This window comes from Apium graveolens, chromosome 9, assembly GCF_009905375.1.
Source record: "Apium graveolens cultivar Ventura chromosome 9, ASM990537v1, whole genome shotgun sequence".
Taxonomy (NCBI): Eukaryota; Viridiplantae; Streptophyta; class Magnoliopsida; order Apiales; family Apiaceae; genus Apium; species Apium graveolens.
Genome location: NC_133655.1, coordinates 289,528,355 through 289,548,950, shown reverse-complemented (window position 1 = coordinate 289,548,950; position 20,596 = coordinate 289,528,355). Strand labels below are relative to the sequence as shown.

The window sequence follows — 20,596 nt, the reverse complement described above, 5'->3', positions numbered from 1 at the left end:
TATCATCTATGAAAGTAATGAAGTATGAAAATCCACCCACGGCTTGCTTAGACATTGGTCCACATACATCTGTGTGTACCATTCCTAGCAAATTTGCAGTCCTCTCTCCATGTCTACTAAATGGAGACTGCAGTGCCACAACGAAGTGAGATTTTCATCATCCCTTTTCTTTTATTAGTTTGTTCAATCTGAAGTAAATTATGTCACATATATACAGACCATTATTTAAAGCACCACGTCCATAAATAATATTATCTCTAAGAATAGAACATTCATTATTCTCAATAATAAATGAAAATCCATCCAAGTCTAACTTGGGAATAATATTTCTCACAATCGAGGGAACAAAATAACAATTATTTCAAACAATAGTCTTGCCCGTAGGCCTATATAAATGAAATGATTCTACATCTTCAGCAGCAACTCTTGCTCCATTTCCCATCAGTAGAATCACCTCCTCTTCCTCAAGAGTCCTACTTCTCCTTGGTCCCTGCAACAAATTGCAGATATGAGAACCACAGGCGGTATCTAATACCCAAGTAGAAATGACATATTCACTTATATCATGAACATACCTGAATCAGAAGCGGTAGTCTCACTACCCTTCTTCTTCAATTCTGCAAGGTAAACCTTGCAGTTCCTCTTCCAGTGCCCCACCTTGTTACAGTGAAAGCAAACAACTTTGCTCTTGGGGTCTTCCGCTTTTGGTGGAACCGGCATTTTCTCACCTACTTTCTTCTTCTTGGAAGAGTTCCTCTTCCTTTTCTTAGGATTGGAACCTTCACCAATTAGAAGAACAGAACTCTTCTTAGGGGAAAATTCGATTCCGCAGTCTTCAACATGTTGTGGAGTTCAGGCAGGCTGACATCCAACTTATTCATGTGAAAGTTCACAACAAACTGCGAGAACGAACTCGGAAGCGATTGCAAGACCAAGTCTTGGCTCAGCTCCCCATCCATGGCAAAACTAAGTTGTCCAAGACGTTCAATCAAATTGATCATCTTAAGTACATGGTCATTAATAGATGATCCCTCAGACATCCTACACCCGAACAGCTCCTTCGATATCTCATATCGAGCTGTCCTCCCCGCCACATCATACAACTCTTGTAGATGCATGAGGATAGTGTGCGCATCCATATGCTCATGTTGCTTCTGTATCTCAATGTTCATGGAAGCTAGCATGATGCATTGAGCAACATTTACATCATCCATCCACTTACGATACACAACGTGTTCATCATTATGTGCATCACTAGCAGGTTCAGTAGGCTTAGGTGAGTCAATCACGTATTCCAGCTTCTCAATCCTGAGAACAATTCTCAAGTTTCGAAGCCAGTCAGCATAATTAGGACCAGTCAATTTGTGAGCATCTAGTATGCTCCTGAGTGATAGTGCAGAAGACATAACGTACAAAGTAAATCTGTAAATGATAAACACATAACAACACTTAGCAAATATTCGATTTTATTTTAAAACACTATATGAATCGGGTCTTTATTCATAATTGGCTCCCACTAGTTTATCTAATTTATTCAACCCTCTACATGAAAAATTAAACATTCATAATGCTAGTGGGAATAGGGATCCTACATTCCATTACACGACCCCGGCTGTAGCACGAACCGTCATGTAATGTTCAATAGGCAGACAACTCTTGTCAATTACATCTCATGTTATTCCCTAATCAAACTTTAGCCTCTTGAATAATTGAGTCTCGGCTGTAGCACGACAAACTCAATATTCTAAGTCAAGTCTAACCCAACATTCCGTACAATTGAATCAGTCCCCAAAAGCCCACGACTGTGGCACGTAACGACCTTTAGATTCTTATTCAATGTACAAATCTCTATGTAATAGACAAGTATTTCTTATTTCGAAATCAAAGCCCTCGGCTGTGGCACGAAACGACAATGATTCAAAAATAAGAACTACTTTCTATCATGTTGGAAGGCTATGACCGACACAAGCCCGTTGTATCATTGGCCAATTACTACTTGATATTATTTAATTTTAGAGGGATTATATTACGTTACAATCATAATCATATTATAAAGAAATTCTTTCTTTTAAATTAAATATATCAAATCAATAATCAATAATCAGATGATTCCCAGATCGGGTGGAGCATTGTCAAGAGGCGTCACTTAATAACCCTTTCTTACAGATAGAAATCTGTTGTTGACAGAATCATCCTTTCTCTCATATCAAAAATTCATATTCAATTACGTGTTTCACAAACACAAGAATCTCATGATTGTATTCATAATATTTTTCTTAAGGTTATGAAACAATTTCACTATGCTAGGTTATCTAACAAACGCCTTATGTTCATTTAAGTTCACCTAAATCTATCATCGCATGATAAACTAAGTATATATCACATATATCAACATGAATAAACATCAAGGTAGGCATGTTACATCATCTAGCACATTAGTCTAAGCATTATACATCTCTATGTATCACATGAAGCATTTAAAAGCAATCAAAAACAGTCAAAAACAGCTTTAAAACACTTCATGGAAATATAAACAGTTCAAAACTTTTATATAAACTAAAATTGATCGCTCCATTAGATCCGTCTCGGAAAAACGAATCCAACGGTATATTACACGCCCAAAACGGAGTTACGAAACTCCCAGAAAATCAAATTTAATATGGACAGTCGGGCTGTAACGCATTACAGGAACGCGTTACAAGCCCTGTAACGCATTCCGGTGATGCGTTACAGCCTTTTAAGCCATTTAAAAGGTGTAACGCATTCCCTGACTGCGTTACAGGTGTGTAACGCATTCCCGGAATGCGTTACACCCCTATATTTTTTTTTTATTTATTTTCTCAGCCGCCGCCTGGTTTCTTGGAATCCGCGCCGCCTGACATCTGACCTTCTCTTTACAGCAGTAGACAGACAACAGATGCAGAATACAGCAGAACAGATATATACATACAAACAATTCATATATATATATATAACTTTATTTAATTACGAATTTAATTGATACAACTTCAAAAATTCATAATAAAAAATCTATACATCATAAAATTATGAAAAAATACCCAGACGATCTACAACACTTGTAGAACCCAGATCAACATTCAAAATTATTCTGAGAAACGATTTCTCATCAGGCAAAATTAATCCATAATATAACTTGTAAAAATCATAATTAATTCATACAAGCACATAAAATTCTGAAATTTTTATCACAGATCTATATGCATACAACCTACGCTCTGATACCATTGTTGGATTTTTAAACGCAGCGGGGCGTGGAAAAACACTTTTACACACACAAAATCCAAATAAAAGCATATAAATCGTGAATAAAAATTCGAGGGATTGAATCTAACCTTTAAAAATAATTCGGAGACAACGATCAGAGATCCTTAGCAGTTGCTCCTCAAGTGTGAAGCACTCCACCGGTATCCACCAAGAAAACGACTTTTAGGAGGAGGAGGAGGAGATAATTTGGTTTTCTGAAACTTTTGGGTTTCTGGGGTTAGAATAAAATAGGGTCTATAATAGTGTATTTATAGGCAAAATTTTCAGCTGAAATTTTTCCATAAATAATATTATTATTATCCCATTTATTATTCTCATTAATAATTAAAACACCTTTTAATTATTAATCCTTTTTCTAAACACTTTAGATATAATTCTCTCTCTTGATTTAATTTCCAAAAATTAAATCCTTAATTAATAATATTAAGAACTTTTCTTAATTAATTTATAATCAATTAAATCTCATTTAATCAATTATTAAATTTGCCAATTAATTATTTATTTCACAAATAAATAATTATTAGCCATTATTAATTAATTCCTCCACCATAAAATCATTCTCTTTTTATGGTGTGACCATATAGGTTCAATATTAAGCCGGTAGTAGAAATAAATAATAATAAAACTATTTTATCATTATTTATATAAATTCTCTAATTTATTAAATATGATTAATTAATTAATCACATTTATTCTACATCGTGAGTGATGCTTCTCAACATATCGCGACTATCCGGATAATATGAATTCACTGCTTAGAATACCAAGAACCTGTCAGTGAATAGTTACCGTACAATAAACTCCTTCTACCCTACAATGTCCCGATTAAATACAAGGCATGGATCTCGTGTCAAACCTATCTAATTCAATCACTTGCTTACCATTTACTATGCGTAGTTCTATGCAAATTAGAAACTCCTTTCTAATTTCATTCACTATGGCCAGAGATTCCTGAACTAGCATAAGTGGATCAGCCTTGAACATTCACTTCCTTCACTGGAATGGGTAGATCCTTTATTGATCATACACTATCTTCGTGTACAAATTTCTATACCCAGAAGAGCCCTAATAATTGTCTCTGGAGACTAAGAACTAAACCAAAGCATAGTTCAGTGTACACAAGATGACTATGATGACCTCAAGTCTAAGGATACTTGTACAACTATCACTAAGCGAACAACTGCTGACACGTGAGTGAACTCCATCAGTTGTTCAGCTGGGCGAGTCATGTTCAGTGAACTTATTCTATAATAAGCACCTACATACTAGCTATAGTGTCACCACACAAATGTCTATGAGAACAGACATCCTTCATAATGAAGCAATCATAGTATGTAACGATCTTTGCGGATTATTAATTACCAGTTAGTAATCCTATGACCAGGAACTATTTAAGTTTAGAGTTATCATCTTTTTAGGTCTCACTATTATGATCTCATCATAATCCATAAAAAGCTTTACTCTAAATTATGGTATATCTTATTTAAACACTTAAATAGATAGAGCCCGTAATAAAAACAAAACAAGTCTTTATTAATATCAATGAAATCAAAACAGATTACATAAAAGTTATTCCTAAATCCTAATACACGATTGGACTTAGGACATATTCCTTTCAAGAAGAAGTTTGATGACGATTGAAAGACTTACAAATCTGAAGAATAATGCCTGAAATTGATGATTTCAGCTCGAAACTTTCAGCTCGAAGCATTCATGAGTGTTCAGTAATGGCTTCAATCTTCAATCTGATGTTTTCCGTACATAAGCGTGAAGAAATCCAAACTCTGATACCATGTCACAACTCTAACTTCTGAAATATAAAGATCTAATTCATCAAAACTATATGAATCTAAAGAGTAATCAGCTGGAATCAATTCTAATGAATTGATATGAAGAAAAGGATATAAAAGATAGATCTCAAATTAATTAGCAGAACTTGTTTGTTTCACCACCACTGAATACATTTTACACACACACTTTTATTTTAATATTTTTGACAAAGTTAGTTAGTTATTTCCTTTGCTGAGCTGTACAGTGTGCTGAGCTGTAAGTGAGCTGTAGGAGTTGACTGTCCTGAGTTGTCTTTGCTGACTTGAGTGTCACTAACACAGAGCTTCATCCATTGTTCCACAACTTCAAACCCTGGAATACTAGAAGTAGGTTTACATTTTCTCTTTCTTTTGCTAGGTAATAATAAGAGCACTCTTAGGCATAAGCTTAAATTACTTTTAAAGAGAATTGCATTTTGCACCCCTTATATTTGGCTAAAAATCAATCTTGTATATCTATTTTTATAAATTGCAGTTTACATTTCCTACTTTAAAATTCAAAATTCGCTTTAAGTTGCATCCTTTTTGTCAAATTTTGTCAATTTTTTGCCCAAATTATTGTCTTTAACAACATATATAATCTATTATTACAGAGAAAAGATGAGATATAGAAAAGATGAGATATATTGTTGGAGACAATAATTAGGGCTAAAAAGGGTGAATGTTGAAGCGGATTTCAATGTAGGTGGATGCAAACTGCAATTTATGAAAATAGGTATACAAAATTGAGTTTTGACCAAATATAAGGGTGCAAAATGCAATTATCTCTTCCTTTTAATATAGGATCTTAAAAATGTTTTCTGGAATTTCCCCGATTGCTGTTCTGTTAAAATGTAAATATGATTGAACTTTTAATTGCTAGGCAAGAAAATAGGCTAATTTGGCCTTCGACCAAGTCTGCAATCAGCTGTTATAAACATTATATTCTAGCAAGATTTTAGCTCTTCTTCAAATAGTACCCTTGGAGCTTCCTTACTGGAAGCAACTCGGCAGTAGTAGAAGCAGATGATTACAAAGCAAATTCCGATATTCTGATATCGGCTCCCAAGCCATCAAAGCAGTATCTATGATTAAAATTTTAACATATAAAAGCTCCTCTTATTGCAAATAAAAGCTAGAGACACTAGAACACAGATATGACAATTAATAGAATTAACGAAAATACAGTATGATAAAAATGCTATTCAAAATGATAAGTTAAAGTAGCTATTGCTTCTTACTTCAAAGTAACTAAAATTAAAATGGGGTACCAATTTCGCTTCTAGTTTCCGTGGGACTATACAAAGCAGACCTATTTCTTGGCCTATTTTCTTCCAACTGTTTCACAACTTCATCCATTGTAGGTCGGACTGAAGCTACTGGAGCACAGCAGCCCATTGCAAGCTTTAATGCTTGCACTAGTCCATCTTCCATTGGACTCCGTATTCCCTTCAAAACCTCAACATCAAAAACTTCCATTGTTGTTTCTTCCAAAACAGCTTCTTTCACTAATGACGGTAAATCAATATAACTACCACTTCTTGCTTTCCCGGGTTTTTTTCCTAACAAAATCTCTAATAGCAAGATCCCAAAAGCATAAACATCGGTTCTAGAATTGCATTTTTTCATCCTCTGAAGTTCCGGTGCCTTGCAACCTTCAGCTTTGGAAAGTGCAACTATTTCATCAGCTACATTTGGAATCATCAACTTGTCAAGTCCAAACTCTGTAAGTCTAGCCACGAAAAAGTCATCAACGAGAACATTTTTCGACCTCACATTACCATGAGTAATGGGTGTTTCAAGACTGGTATGAAGATGGGCTAGCCCTCTTGCTATACCTAAGGCAATCTTGTGTCGTTTTGCCCAATTCAATACCGGCTTTCCAACCCTCGTTTCTGGTTCCACAGGACAAACAGATTGATATTAGGGGTTGGTATTTGTTAATCACAAGTCAATGTAAACTAAGTGAAGCTAAAACTATATAGTATTGAATTTAGGTTGAATAATTGCAGAAAAAGTAGAGATAAGGAAAAAATCTCAAAATTTTAGGTGACAGTGGGCCTGATGAGTGATGACCAGAATATAAATGCCTACATACACCATCCTAGGTTCATTATATTGTCTGTCAGATATCTGGATAGACTTTTTCTCATCAGGTTGCACTATAATCAGCCTTCTAAAAGAGGTCTGAAACACAAGCTCATGAGTCTCCATTAGCTCTGATGCTTGTGATATCATTGTGGTCCCTAAGAATAAAGACAGCTTTATGGTGCTAGATGTACTTTTCCACTATCTATTGCTCCATTCAACATTTACATGGAAATGTTTCAGCACAATCATGCTCAACTATAAAAGGATTCAAAGTGTAGGCGATAGATAAAGTTCTTAGCTAAATAGGCTTGTGTTGCGTAGTAGTAGCATTTACAATTTACAAATGTACAGTAACTACAAGTTCAATTTTTATCAAAATAAATAATCACATAGGCCCTATACTTAAAAGAAGGTTGCATTATCTTAAGAACTTAATCAAGTCGGTGAATGTACTAACCATGTAAGAGATCAAAAAGATTTCGATTAGGCAGATAATCATAAATAAGAAGCTTCTCCCCTCTCTTTCCCTGATAGAAAGCTCTCAGCGGAATCAAATTCTCATGTCGAACGCGGCCCAACTGCTTGATCACCTGCAAGCATGAACTTCTGTCCTTACAACTACCATCTCTCAAAAGCCTCAAGACAATGGTTCCTCCGTCAGCAAGCTTCGCCTTATAAACAGTCCCATAGCTCGTCTTTTCCATGACTTGTCCAGTTGCATTTAAAACATCTTCTAAAGTCAAATTTTCACCACCCTGAAACAAAATCAGCTTTCCTTCACCGCCACCATTTTCATCATCCTCTCCCTCCTCCAATTCATACTCATCATCATCATTATTTCTCCTCTTCTTCCCTTGCACATACCCAATTAACAGCGAAGCTAAAACAACAACTCCAGCCATCAAACCAATCACAATCCCAGCAATCGCACCAGAACTCAATCCAGAACTACCAGTACAACCCTTCAAAGGACCCCCACAAAGCCCCGGACTGTTCCCTTCAAACACATTCCCCCCAAACTTCGATCCCTCAATATTTGGCACAACTCCACTAAAATTATTATAAGAAAGATTCAATTTTTCTAAACTTAATCCAACAATCCCCTCCGGAATGGACCCAGAAAACATATTACTCCCAAGATCAAGCTCTTTAAGACTGCGAAACCTAGTTAAAAACTCCGGAACATCACCCGAAAACATATTATGCCCCAAATCAAGAACCTCTAAACTATCACAACTAGCATTAGGCAATGCAGGTTGAGGAACTCCCCCAGACAAAAAATTAGCATGAACACGAAACGAAACGAGACGATCACAAAGATTCCAGATCGAAGTTGGTAAAGAACCATTCAACAAATTATCCCCTAAATCAATATCTGATAAAGAACTACTATAACCAAGTTCAAGAGGAATATCTCCAACAAGATGATTAACACCAAGATACAAACTTTGTAAATTAGAAAGCTCACCAAGTTCTCTAGCAAGTTTCCCAAAAAGCCCAGCTGAAGGAAGCTGAATAGAAGCAACATGAACAAAAGGGTCTTTAAAAAGACTCAAATTAGTCCACTGTGGAGAAGCTAAGTCAGAGCAAATGAGAGAAGACCCATTTGTGAAAACCCATTTTAGACCTTTCCATTGACAAAGAGGCACAGATGTGTTCCAAGAAGATAGAAGAATGTTGTCTGAGGGTCCTTGTAAAGAGGGTTTGATTTTGGTTAAAAGAAGCTCAGTTTCCAAGGAAGAAGAGAGGGGTAAAATGGGAAAGATGGTGGTTGTTGTGAAGATGAAAATGCAGAAAGATAAAAGCTTTGGAACTGCCATGGAATGAGAAGAAGAAAGAAACAAAGAGGGGTTTTGCAGAGCGAGGAGAAGAGTGAAAGTTGTGGAAAAAGAGTGAGTGTGCAGGTGGGGAGTAGTGTGAAATTCTTTTTCAAAAAGCTGACAATGTTTGTATATGTAATCATTTAATAACAATAGTAATATTTTTTTTTCTAATCCCATCCATTACCCAATGACTTCGCCCACTGATACAAGAACTCAAGCAGTGCATCGATTTTATTTTTGTTATTGATAAAATCGGAAATCGCAATTATTCATTTTAGATAACATCGTTACAGAAATCGTTACAGATTCATTTCTGTTACAGATTAATCAACAACTTAAAATGATTAATCAAAATAAAAATCAAATAAATCAATGTGTTAAGCAAACAAATATGTTTAAATTATTTAAATTCAAATATGACTTGAATTGGGAAGGGAAAAAGGAGCTTGTAATTTGTTTTATATAAAGTGGGAAAATGTTGATTATTGATCATGAGTGTCAAAAACCAAAAAAGGGGGAAGGGTGTGATTATATAAGCCCTAAAGACCTTTTGGAGTAACATTCTACATTCAAAACCTTGTAGGCCACAAACATATAAAAATTGGATTATTTTTTGGGGGCACTAAGATAATCATCGGGCTTAGGAATTTGTTTAGTTACTAGCAAAATAAGCATGATGATCTCTCAACGGTGCAGATTTTGAACAACGGTGCCCTGCGTAGGATAATAATAAATTAGTCATATAGTGTATGTGCATGCTTGCTGTTTATTGACTATAGCTTAATTACATTCTTAAACCAAGTCCAATAGTGTTCGAGTGAATTACTTATAAATATTATAAAATATTAATTTTTAGTGATTTAAAACATGATTTTCAATTTTAACTCCAACGATCCTTATCTTTCTTCCTTGTAATTATTATATTAATAAATTTAAAAAGATATGGACAAAAAGTGGAACAAAGAGAAAGAAAAAGATAAAAAGAAGAGTGAGAAATTATTTTTTTATTGCTAAAAATGTTATAAGGGAGCACTGAAAGTTTCTTAAAAATAAAGAATGAAGCACTTACAGCAAGTCCAACAGTGTTCCAGTGGGTTTCTTATAAATATTATAAAATATTAACTGTTAGTGATTTAAGACATGATTTGCAATTTCAACTCCAACAATGATTCTTATCTTCCTTCCTTATTATTATTATTATATTAATAAATTTGAAAAAATATGGACAAAAAGTGGAACAAAGAGAGAGAAAAATGTAAAAAGAAGAGAGAGAAATGAATTTTTTATTGCTAAAAATGTTATAAGGGAGCACTAAAGTCCCTTAAAGATAAAGAATGAAGTCAATGTTTTAGTGATATAAGAAAGTATTAAGACTTAGTGCCATTTTTTATCAAAATCTTTATAATTAAACTTAAAAGCTCATATAAGGAGTCGTTGAACTTGCTCTTAGTGATATAAGGAAGTATTAAGACACTATTGAAAGTGTCATTTTTTGTCAAAATCCTTATAATTGAACTTAAGAACTCATATAAGGGAGCTGTTGGACTTCTTCTTAAAATACTGTGGCTAATGAAACATAATCAATATTTTGATAATCAATACAGTGTAAGATTTTGCTTTCTTAAAGTGGGGCCACATGTTTGGGCAGGAAAACTCAACTTGGATTCATTTCAGAACAGAATTGAGAAGTGATGTTGGACTTTAATTTCAAACTTAAGAAGCTCTAAATCATAATTAAAAAAAATAAGAAATATTCTGTATAATTAGTTTCATTTTTGAACGAGACTTGGCAGCTAAAGGTTTTAGCAATGATTTTAGAAAATCATGCTTAAACAAAGTATGCATGATCTGAAAAAAGACACTGCATGCGAATATTATAAAGGTAACCATCAGAATTTGTTGAGGTCAACAGTTTTAATGATGATGGTACATTTATATTTGTCAAAGCATGCTGTATAATCTGCACATTGTCTCCACTTGATCAGTTTCTGTAAATCAGGATTGGATTGATGCTTAAACTTACCGGAAGAACAGGCTTGGGTCAATTTAAATTTGGGCCTTTTCATAAAAAAGAGTTAAATTTGGGATTTAGTGTTCATAGAAAAAAGTATTTCAAAAAGAGATGCAAAAGGCAGGCATGAACTTTTGGGCCTATTGATGATTTGAGCTTGGATAGTTGGGTAAGTTGGGTTTATACATGTTTTTAAGTCCAAGTTCCAATTATGTGTTGATTATACATTACAACTGAGTAAGGAATCATAGAATTTTGTACATAATGACATGACATTTGATGTGAGGTGTTTTAATTAATTTTGTTGATGTAAATACATGAGTCTATTCCAATTAAAACACACCACTAGGAGTGATCGCGGTGCGATTTTTTCCTCAAACCGCAAACCAAACCGCACATGCGGTTTGATCAAATTTCCAAACCGCAACCGCACCGCGTACCCTCAAAAACTGCATAAACCACACCACAAAATGCGGTGCGGTTCACTGCGGTTTATACATTACAAGTTTGAAAATTTTAAATAAATACAAAATTTAAATTTAATTAAATTTTCGAATAATATAACAAAGTCGCCAATATTCTTCAATAATACAAATTAGAAATTCTACACTGTAAAGTTTAACGTAAAAACTTGTCTCGGCAATTAAATGAGTTAACTATTAAATAGGTGGCTTGCAGAAATAAGATGATCACTAAGTAAGCACACCTAGTATGTTAAATGGAATCATGAAATATAAGTATTATATATATATATATTAAATATTGCGGTGCGGAGCGGTTTGAACCGCATTTCAGAAATTTAAAACCACAACCCGCACCGCACGGTTTATTAAAAATTCAAACCGCAACCGCACCACGAAAATTAAAAACCGCGTTTTACGGTGCAGATTGGTGCGGTGTGGGCGGTTTTCTGCTCACCCCTACACACCACATATCATTCTATACAAAATTTTGTACGAGCGAATTTGTTGATGTCGAAGGTTTTGGGCCTGTAGCTTTCCCCGTCCCCCTCGTCGGGCGGTGCTTGTGGGGGGGGGGGGGTGCGCAACCAGAAATCGGGCTGGAAGGAATATAATCCCAAAGTACTCCAAAGACTCGAATATAGTCAATATCATTCTATATACCAAACATTTTCCCTACAGAAGTATGTATGAAACTGGAAATATATATGAATGAAGCCTATTGACCGACTCTTGATCGGACACCTACAAATACCTTGAACATTTTAAATTGCCGATATGCATGATCAGTTCAAAGAAAATAAACACAAAATAATAAACACGGGCAAGTGTTACCATACTAATGTTAATGTCAATTATCTCTAGCTACCAATAAAGATCACCTAACCGAAAATATATCAGATCAAACTATTAAGACACCAAGTACCTTTTTTTCCCAAACCAATGGAAAACAAAAGTGTATATGCAAGGAACAAGCACTAGTACAATCACAATGGTAAGAAAAAATGTTAAGACCAATGCACGTTCGTCGACTCTCTTTACACAAGGTCGAGATTCAAACATAGTATGTCCTCTGCATACAAGCATCCACATTCAGAATTCTAATTACAAAGAACAATCAACAAATAATAGCTAGGTAGTATGCGCCCTATAATATAGTCACAACAGACATACACACAATTTTCACAATTTAATCGACATGCTCACCGTACTATACGGTGATAAATCTGAGACCCTCTACAAAGCATGCAATAAGTCCCAAGCATATTACAGTCTTCCAATGTGTATCCATAAAGAAGTTCTGAAATATAGCTGGTGTCTCCGTTCTTGGCTCAAGTTGTACATTGCCAAGATTTAACTGATTAGTAGTAGTAAAATATTTTCCAGGCTCGGATTGATTGTGACATTTGGCTCATAAGAGATGATTTTGTTAAACAAGTGAGGAGAGAACTACCATTGAGTTACCGTAGGCAATATACTTGTATATACTACCCACGAAAGCAGCAGTCACTATTACCATATATTTGTAATGTTCTTGGCCATACTTTCTTATCGATGACTTGGCCACTTCTTCGCTTATGCTTTATCACTGTCCGTTCAATTTAGATGGTGCTGAGGAATGTCCATTACCAGCTCCTGATTTGCGATGGTTTTTCCTAGTTGCCTTCACTCTCGCCTCGGATCTCGGTTTTACAGGCGGCTGCTCCCTTACCTTCACTCCTCTTATCAGCTGTATTGTCGTCAGATTAATTTAGTACATCTAAATAAAATTACGATAACATAAAGTGCAAAATATTAATGCATTTAAACTTATGATCGAGTAGAAAATTACATAATATATATTATAATCAAGATCAGCTTCATACATATTTGTGACTTTTGATGTCAGAGTAAAGGACTATAAAATCTCCCTCTTGGAGTCCATTGGCTTTTACGAAGTCCCCTGAAAGTAACAGAAATCAGAAGTATTATGGACTAGCTAGGGAAAATGTGGTAGTGCCATTTGATGCACTGTATGACATTTATATAACTATACCTGTATTTTCAAGGAGATACATCCTGCTTTTGTTATTTGGCCAAAATCTGAGACTCCAAGATTTAAGAACACGAATGTAATTAGTAATAGATATAACTGGTAAATGCAAACGGAATACCCAATATATATATATATGTGTGTGTGTGTATAAAATATCTTTATATGTCCATGTATAATACCTGTAACGCAGGTTCCAAACCTTTGAAGTTCCTATATCTTCCATGGCAATTGATATGCCGTCCCTTGTATCCAGCTGCGGAAGGTGTGTTTCAGCTTCTTTCTGATCACATCATAATTAACCATGTACACAATCAAATCAAGATAAAACAGCAAACAATAATATTGATATATGCATCTTCTTCTGGATTATATTTGCATATAACAGTGCATGTATCAAGAAATGTAACACGGTTAAGAAAAAAGTTTATGCAAAAAGATCAATTAAGTGCTTACTTTAGGCAATACAATTCTTCCAAGATTACCAACATCACTCTGCTTCAACACCTTTTGTAACAGAAATTTCAAGTTGTTCTCACCTTTAAATTCCTACACAAGCACCAGAACACACATTGACAATTTACTCATTGGCATCCACTACTTGAAATACTGGTTAATAAGTGCAAATTATCTACCTGCTTCTGTTTTTGTTGTCCACGCTCTGATTGCGCCTGCTGCTGATTGCTCTGTGCTTGCAGTGAGGTCCGATCGCTCATCTGGCACTTTTGGTTCTGTGTCTGTGCCTCCATAGGAGACTGTTCCAAGACTGGAGCCCCACTAGCAGGAGGCCAGCAGAGCCTATTGTCAGTTGGACCATTGATGCTATTGGTGCAATTTTCTACACTAAACTGCCCTTCACTTTCTGGCAAGTCAATCTTGTTGAGCTGATTTTGGTGCGGATGGTGGCGACTATGGTGCAATGAACCCCGTCTTTGTCGAGCCATCCTATTCTTCCTGGCCTCTTTAGTAGCAGCAGCACACAGCCTTACAGGGCCCTCACCATTATTTCCGTCATACATTTGAGATGGGTGTTGATCTTTATACACAGGTGCAAACGGCTGAGGTGTAATAGGAGCTAAAGTACCACTTTGATCAGGAAATGAATTATATTGAGGGGGCATCACAAACTGTGATCGCGGCCACGACTGAGAAGGCTCAAGCATTTGACATTCTGTTGGCGGCATCTGAGGAGAGTAGGCCTGAAAATTCATCGGGGAAGTGTTGGCATCACCAACAAAAGATTGATGACAATGATGATGATCACCACCAACATAAGCCATAGCAGGCTGTGGAAATGATGCTGCTGGGGCCACCATTGCCTGATCAAAATAAGTTTGAGGGGTGGGAATCCACATGAAAGCGTTTGCATCCGTATTACCAATAGAATTCTTTAGATTAGGGTTAGGGTTTGGAAAAGATTCCTGAAATTGACAGATAGGAACTTGATGAGAAGTAGCTGCAGCTGCAGCATCCCGGTTGCGTTTGTTCTGAAGCTGGTATTGCTCAACCCATTCAAGAATGAGTTTCAAAAGCTGTTTTCTTCCTTCTCGTGTGCTCCCCAAACGCTTCGAAGCACACTCAATGGTTGCTTTTTTAAACTTAATATTCCTCATATCCTCAGCCGAAATGTGCTCTTTGTTATTCTTTAGCCACTCAAAGAACATAACTCCAAGTTCATTTAGCCCCATTTTTTCTTCAACAACTTGCTTTCCCCCCTCTACAATATAACAACTTCCATCTTCTTGATTCGGCACTTCTTGATTCATTATTCTCTGATCAGGATTAGTTTGAATATCATCATCACTCTGAAAAATACAAGATGGGTCCCAAAGATCATTTCCGTCTTCAATCAGATCCATGTACCCTAAATTATTCATCACATCCATGCAATCCACATCCTCCATTCCAGTACCATCAGATGGCCTAAAAGTACCATCCGTACAAGATAAATCTGGAACCGGTGTCGCCACATCATACTTCATACCCCTCACATCTTGCTTCATTTTTTGTTCTGCATCTGACTTGATCATAGCCCAAGAAGCTGCCGATGAAGACGAAGAAGCAGGCGAAGCCGATGAAGAAACAAACTGCTTAGTAATTAAAGCCGGAGTAGAGGATGAAGATGAGGTTGAAGACATGCATGGAAAATCAGGAAGCTGTGGGAAATTATTATCGAAAATAGACGAATCAGCAACCGGAGTCTCATCTTGTTCATCACCTCCAAGCCAGATCTCAACATCACTATAAGTCCCCATTATTTCATTAACTTTATCATCATCCATAGCACCATCTAACCCACAAGGATTTTGATTCTTTGCATGCACTTCATCTCCTTTTTCTCTTCTCATCTCTAAGTTCATATAAACAGATAATAAAAAATATATTAATATTTATGAAAATATGTACAAATAAAGAGAAAAGAGAACTCAACGCCTCTTGGTGTAACAATATCTCCCTTGCTCCCTTTACGGGATGTCAATGATTCGAAACTTGTCAAAGACGGGAATGGAGGTATGAGTGTTTTTAACCAGACAAAAAGAAAGAGAAATGAGTATATATAGATAGAAAGCAAGGTGAGTGAGAGAGGAGTTGATGAGTTTGGTGGGTGTATATATGTATGAGATTAAGGAAACAAGAAAAAAAGGATCTATGTTGGTTAGATATCAAGAATCTATCATCTTCAACAAGTGGGTATAAAGATAAGCAACATAAAGCATCTGAAGAGTAAATAATCAATCAAACAGTACTAATCAATAATTATAAAATCCAGGAAAGCGACTTCTCTGCCCTAATCCGTACTTGCACAAATTTATAAACCACTTGAACAAGTACAACAATTGACAAACAAACTTCAACTTGTTACAAGTACTACAAAATTATCAACAACACCTTGAGTAAAACTAAAAACAGCATAAAAATGGAGGAAGAAGATGAGGACATACCGAAAGAAAAGAAAGTGAAAAAGACGAAGCTTTTTCAAGATGTTCCTTAGCAACCATAAATAAAAATGAACAACAAGAGTTCTCGTTTGTTCTAGGAAATTGTAGTTTTTTTTTGCTTTTGTTTGAAATGAAGAGAGAGAGAGATAGAGAGAAAGAGAGAGAGAGAGATAAGTTGAATTAAGTGGAGAGATGAGGGGGAAGGTGGTTTTGAGATAAAACTGAAAACAGGAGAAGAAAACCAGGTGCTATTACTACTACTACTCCTACTTTCTACAGTTTTACGTAAGTGGCCGCCATACGGTAGATGCTGAATGGTGCAATTGTTGTGCCCTCTGGTTTTTCATTTTTTTTTAAATTTCATTTAAACTCATTTTGGATAAGTACTAGATATATGCTTTCGTAATAAATTTACTCATTTTATTATTACATTTACTTGAACCTACATATTTTGTTGTAATGAAGATAGAGTTGGAGTTAGAGATAGAGTTGATACTTAGGAGGTTGGGTTTCCTTCTGTTTTTTTGGCGTATAGTGTAGTTCTATATTCGATTTTATTTATTAATGTAAGCAAAATACAAATTATAAAATCACATCCTAACACATTTTGAATTGTAGATGGAGATTATTGATCGAAATTGGATTGATAATCAATTGCAAAATGATAAAATTTCATTGACTCCGGAATATAGAATTGGTGTAGAAATATTTTTAAAATTTGCTCTTGAGAATGGAATGGAAGAAGATGGTACAATGAAGTGTCCTTGTACACGTTGTAAAAATTTGAATTGGTTAAAAATTGATGATGTTAGATTTCATTTGCTCGCTAAAAGGATGCTTGAGGGTTATACCGTGTGGACGTCGCACGGTGAAAAGATAGGAAGAAAACGTAGTCGAACATCACATCATCGTTGTTGTGTTCGGGAACCTCCGAGAGTAGAAGAAACGGTAGATTTGAATACGATGTTACATGATTTTGCCGGTGAAAATTTTGAATTTTATGACACTACGGATACGGGAACTATGAATGTAGAAGAAGTTCCAAATGATAGTGCTAAAAAATTGTACGAGGTTATTGTTGAAAACGGAGCACATATTTATCCCGGTAATACAAAGTACACAAGATTAAGTTTTACCACAAAATTATTGGAATTCAAAAATAACTCGCATTGTAGTAATAAAACTTTTGATAGTTTGCTTAAACTTCTTACGGATGTGTTACAAAAAAAACATACATTACCCGAAACTTATTATGTAATGAAAAAAATTATGAAGGATTTAAGGGTTGAATTTGAAAATAATTGATTTATGTGAGAATGATTGTATGTTATTTATGGAGATGACAATGATAAAGTTGTGTGTGATATATGTGGTGAAGATCGTTATCAGGATGTTTCTAGGAAAGATGTTAAAAAAATATGAAAAAAATCTTAAGACATTTTCCTTTGATTCCTCGACTACAACGCTTATATATGTCGGCACATACATCCGATCACATGAGATGGTACAAAAATAGAGATGTGAAATTAGGAGAAATAAGTCATCCCGCAGATAGAAAAGAGTGGAAAATTTTTGACCGTCGGTATCCATCATTTGCTCAAGAGATTCGTAACATAAGGCTTGGTCTTGCGACCGATGGTTTCAACCCTTTTGGCCCTACCGGAAAAAAACATATAGTGTGTGGCTCGTGGTGATAGTTGTCTACAATCTTCCACCATCGATGTGTATGAAAAAGCCTTATATGTTCATGCCCTATATAGTGTCGGGTCCAAATAGCATTGGAAAATATATTAATGTTTGTCTAAGACCTCTCATCGATGAATTGAAGATATTGTGGAATACCGGAGTGAAAACATACGACCAATCTTTGCAACAAAATTTTACAATGAGAGTGGCTCTTATGTGGACAATTAGTGACTATCCCGCTATGAGTATGATAAGTGGGTGGTCGGGCAAAGGAAAGATGGGATGTCAAGTGTGTCTTGGAAGTGTGCAAGAGTTTCAATTTAAATATTGTGGAAAATGTAGTCTCTATGGAACGAACCGAATATTCCCTGAATCAATTGATCCACTCCGTCAAAAAAGTAATTTGTTTGATAATGTAGAAAGAAGATTATTTCGTGGTCGTTTGTCCGGGGAGGGTGTTAAGGAGTTGCTTGATAACCGACCGTTTATAGACATAACCGACCATCTTTTTCATAAAACCGACCATCTTCTTGACAGGGTGGTCGGTTATACGGTGGTCGGTTATGTATCATTAAATTGTCTTCTGAAATAAAACCGACCATTGTGTACATTTTGACCACGGTCGGTTATGAGTTTCAGTCAACATTTTTTACCATTACAATTCCCAGAAAATCGACCGTTTAGCCACATAACCGACCATCTTCTTCATAAAATGACCATCTTCTTGACAGGGTGGTCGGTTATGTGCTGTTAAGTTAGCTTCTGAAATAAAACCGACCATTTTGCACATTTTGACCACGGTCGGTTATGAGTTTCAGTCAACATTTAAAAAGTAGACATAACCAACCACCTGTGGTCGGTTTTGAGTTGATGACATGGCACCACGTGTGCACATGTGGTGACACGTGTACAAAGTGAACCCACATATTATTTCAGGGCAAAGACACATAACCGACTACAATGCTACCGACTGCAATGCTGGTCGGTTATGATGGTTAAACCCGATCATATGTCATAACCGACCAGTTTTAAACCGACCACTATATACTACAACAAAAATTACTAAAATCCACCACCAAATATCGGTGGAATTTATTTATAATCGACCATATCCGGTGGATTTTAGTATAAAATCCACCGAAACTTGTTGGTGGCTTTTAAGAGGGTGGATTTTAAGTTTTGCGATGGAATTTATATAAAATCGACCGAATTTTTGGTCGCTTTTATGAAATTTGAAATTTAAAATTTAAAATTTTGTGAAAATTTGAATCTCCCCCCTAAATAAATTATACCAAAATCGGTCGATTTCAATATAAAATGTTTCAAAAAAAAAGAAAGAAAACCACCTAGCCTATAAACTCTGCAGCCGCCGACCACCACCTGGAAAAATTTCGGCCAACTCCATCTCTCAGTCCCCTTTTAAAGCCTTAACAACTGCTTGATACTCACATACACCAAAAAGAGCAGTAGCCAAAAGCACTAAAATGTGCTCTCACAAGTATGTGCCAATGTACTCGTAAAGCACCATCATTCCACTAACTTGCTCCAGGTTTCCACCTGATACTGGTAGGCGCCAATAAATTCATCACCAATACCATTGAGGAAAATTCTTTAAAGGGTAAAAAAGCATACAATGAGAAATGCAAGTTACCTTTTTGTTCTGTTCGCTTCCTGCAAACAGAGAGATGTCAAACTTCATTGGTGATTGCAAAATAAAACTAACGGAAAGACTAGATGATACCTGAAAAGAGATGGATGCATGAAAGGATAATTAAAAGGAAATAGTACCAACGCAGCAGAGCAAAGGGAAAAAAGGGAAGAAAGAAGACCCGACCACCTTAACATCAGATGCTTCTTAGCCCCACAATGGGGATCCTGTTATTGGACCTGATAATTATGTTGCCAATATTCTGAGCACTGGCTTTACTAGGTGTGGAGCTGCATGGGGAACTTAAATAATTTATAATTATTATGAACATAGCCCCATCTGCTCTTCCTCTAAAAACCCCCGACTCCTTAACAAACACATTATACGAACTTGAAAATGACACATACAAACTCGATTAGTCAGCCTGCATGTATTGTAAGTGCTGCGAGTGAAGGAAAAGAGAGAGGGGGGAGGGATAAGTGAGAAGAGGGGAGCAGGGGAGCGGGGGTGGGAGTGGTGGTTGGGATGAATTTTATAGTGAATTGTTAAAATATTTAAACATGGGTAAGTTAAATTATTTTAAACATATTGTTAACATAAAAGCCACCGAATTTGGTTATTTTTGTTATTTCCAATATTTTTAACTTTTGGAGGGAAATTTACCGCCTATTATTATTGAATTTATTAAAAAAAAGACATAGCCAAGATTAAATTCCATCGATTAAAAGCGACCGACTATAAATTCCACCGATTAAAAGTGACCGAACTTAAATTCCACCGCTCGCAGTGGAATTTTATTCATTCGTCAACGA

General features: G+C 35.8%; 2 protein-coding genes across 3 annotated transcripts; both read right to left on the bottom strand.

Annotated features, from left to right (window-relative positions):
• Positions 1-6,233: 6,233 nt before the first annotated feature.
• Positions 6,234-9,107, bottom strand: LOC141687190 (putative kinase-like protein TMKL1). The gene is made up of 2 exons (XM_074492383.1): positions 7,642-9,107; positions 6,234-6,988 (listed from the first exon to the last, which is right to left on the bottom strand). Exons 1-2 carry the CDS (start codon positions 9,002-9,004, stop codon positions 6,351-6,353), a joined length of 2,001 nt encoding a protein of 666 aa, XP_074348484.1. The 5' UTR covers positions 9,005-9,107; the 3' UTR covers positions 6,234-6,350.
• Positions 9,108-12,484: 3,377 nt separating this feature from the next.
• LOC141687322 (B3 domain-containing transcription factor ABI3) lies at positions 12,485-16,610 on the bottom strand. 2 transcript variants are annotated; one of them, XM_074492556.1, is made up of 7 exons: positions 16,454-16,610; positions 14,147-15,861; positions 13,968-14,060; positions 13,694-13,794; positions 13,515-13,567; positions 13,345-13,421; positions 12,485-13,208 (listed from the first exon to the last, which is right to left on the bottom strand). In XM_074492556.1, the coding sequence occupies exons 2-7, from the start codon at positions 15,857-15,859 to the stop codon at positions 13,065-13,067; spliced, it is 2,181 nt and encodes a 726-aa protein (XP_074348657.1). In that variant the 5' UTR covers positions 15,860-15,861; positions 16,454-16,610; the 3' UTR covers positions 12,485-13,064. The 2 variants fall into 2 exon arrangements, with proteins under 2 accessions (XP_074348657.1, XP_074348658.1); XM_074492557.1 differs by having other exon boundaries at positions 13,515-13,561.
• Positions 16,611-20,596: the final 3,986 nt, after the last annotated feature.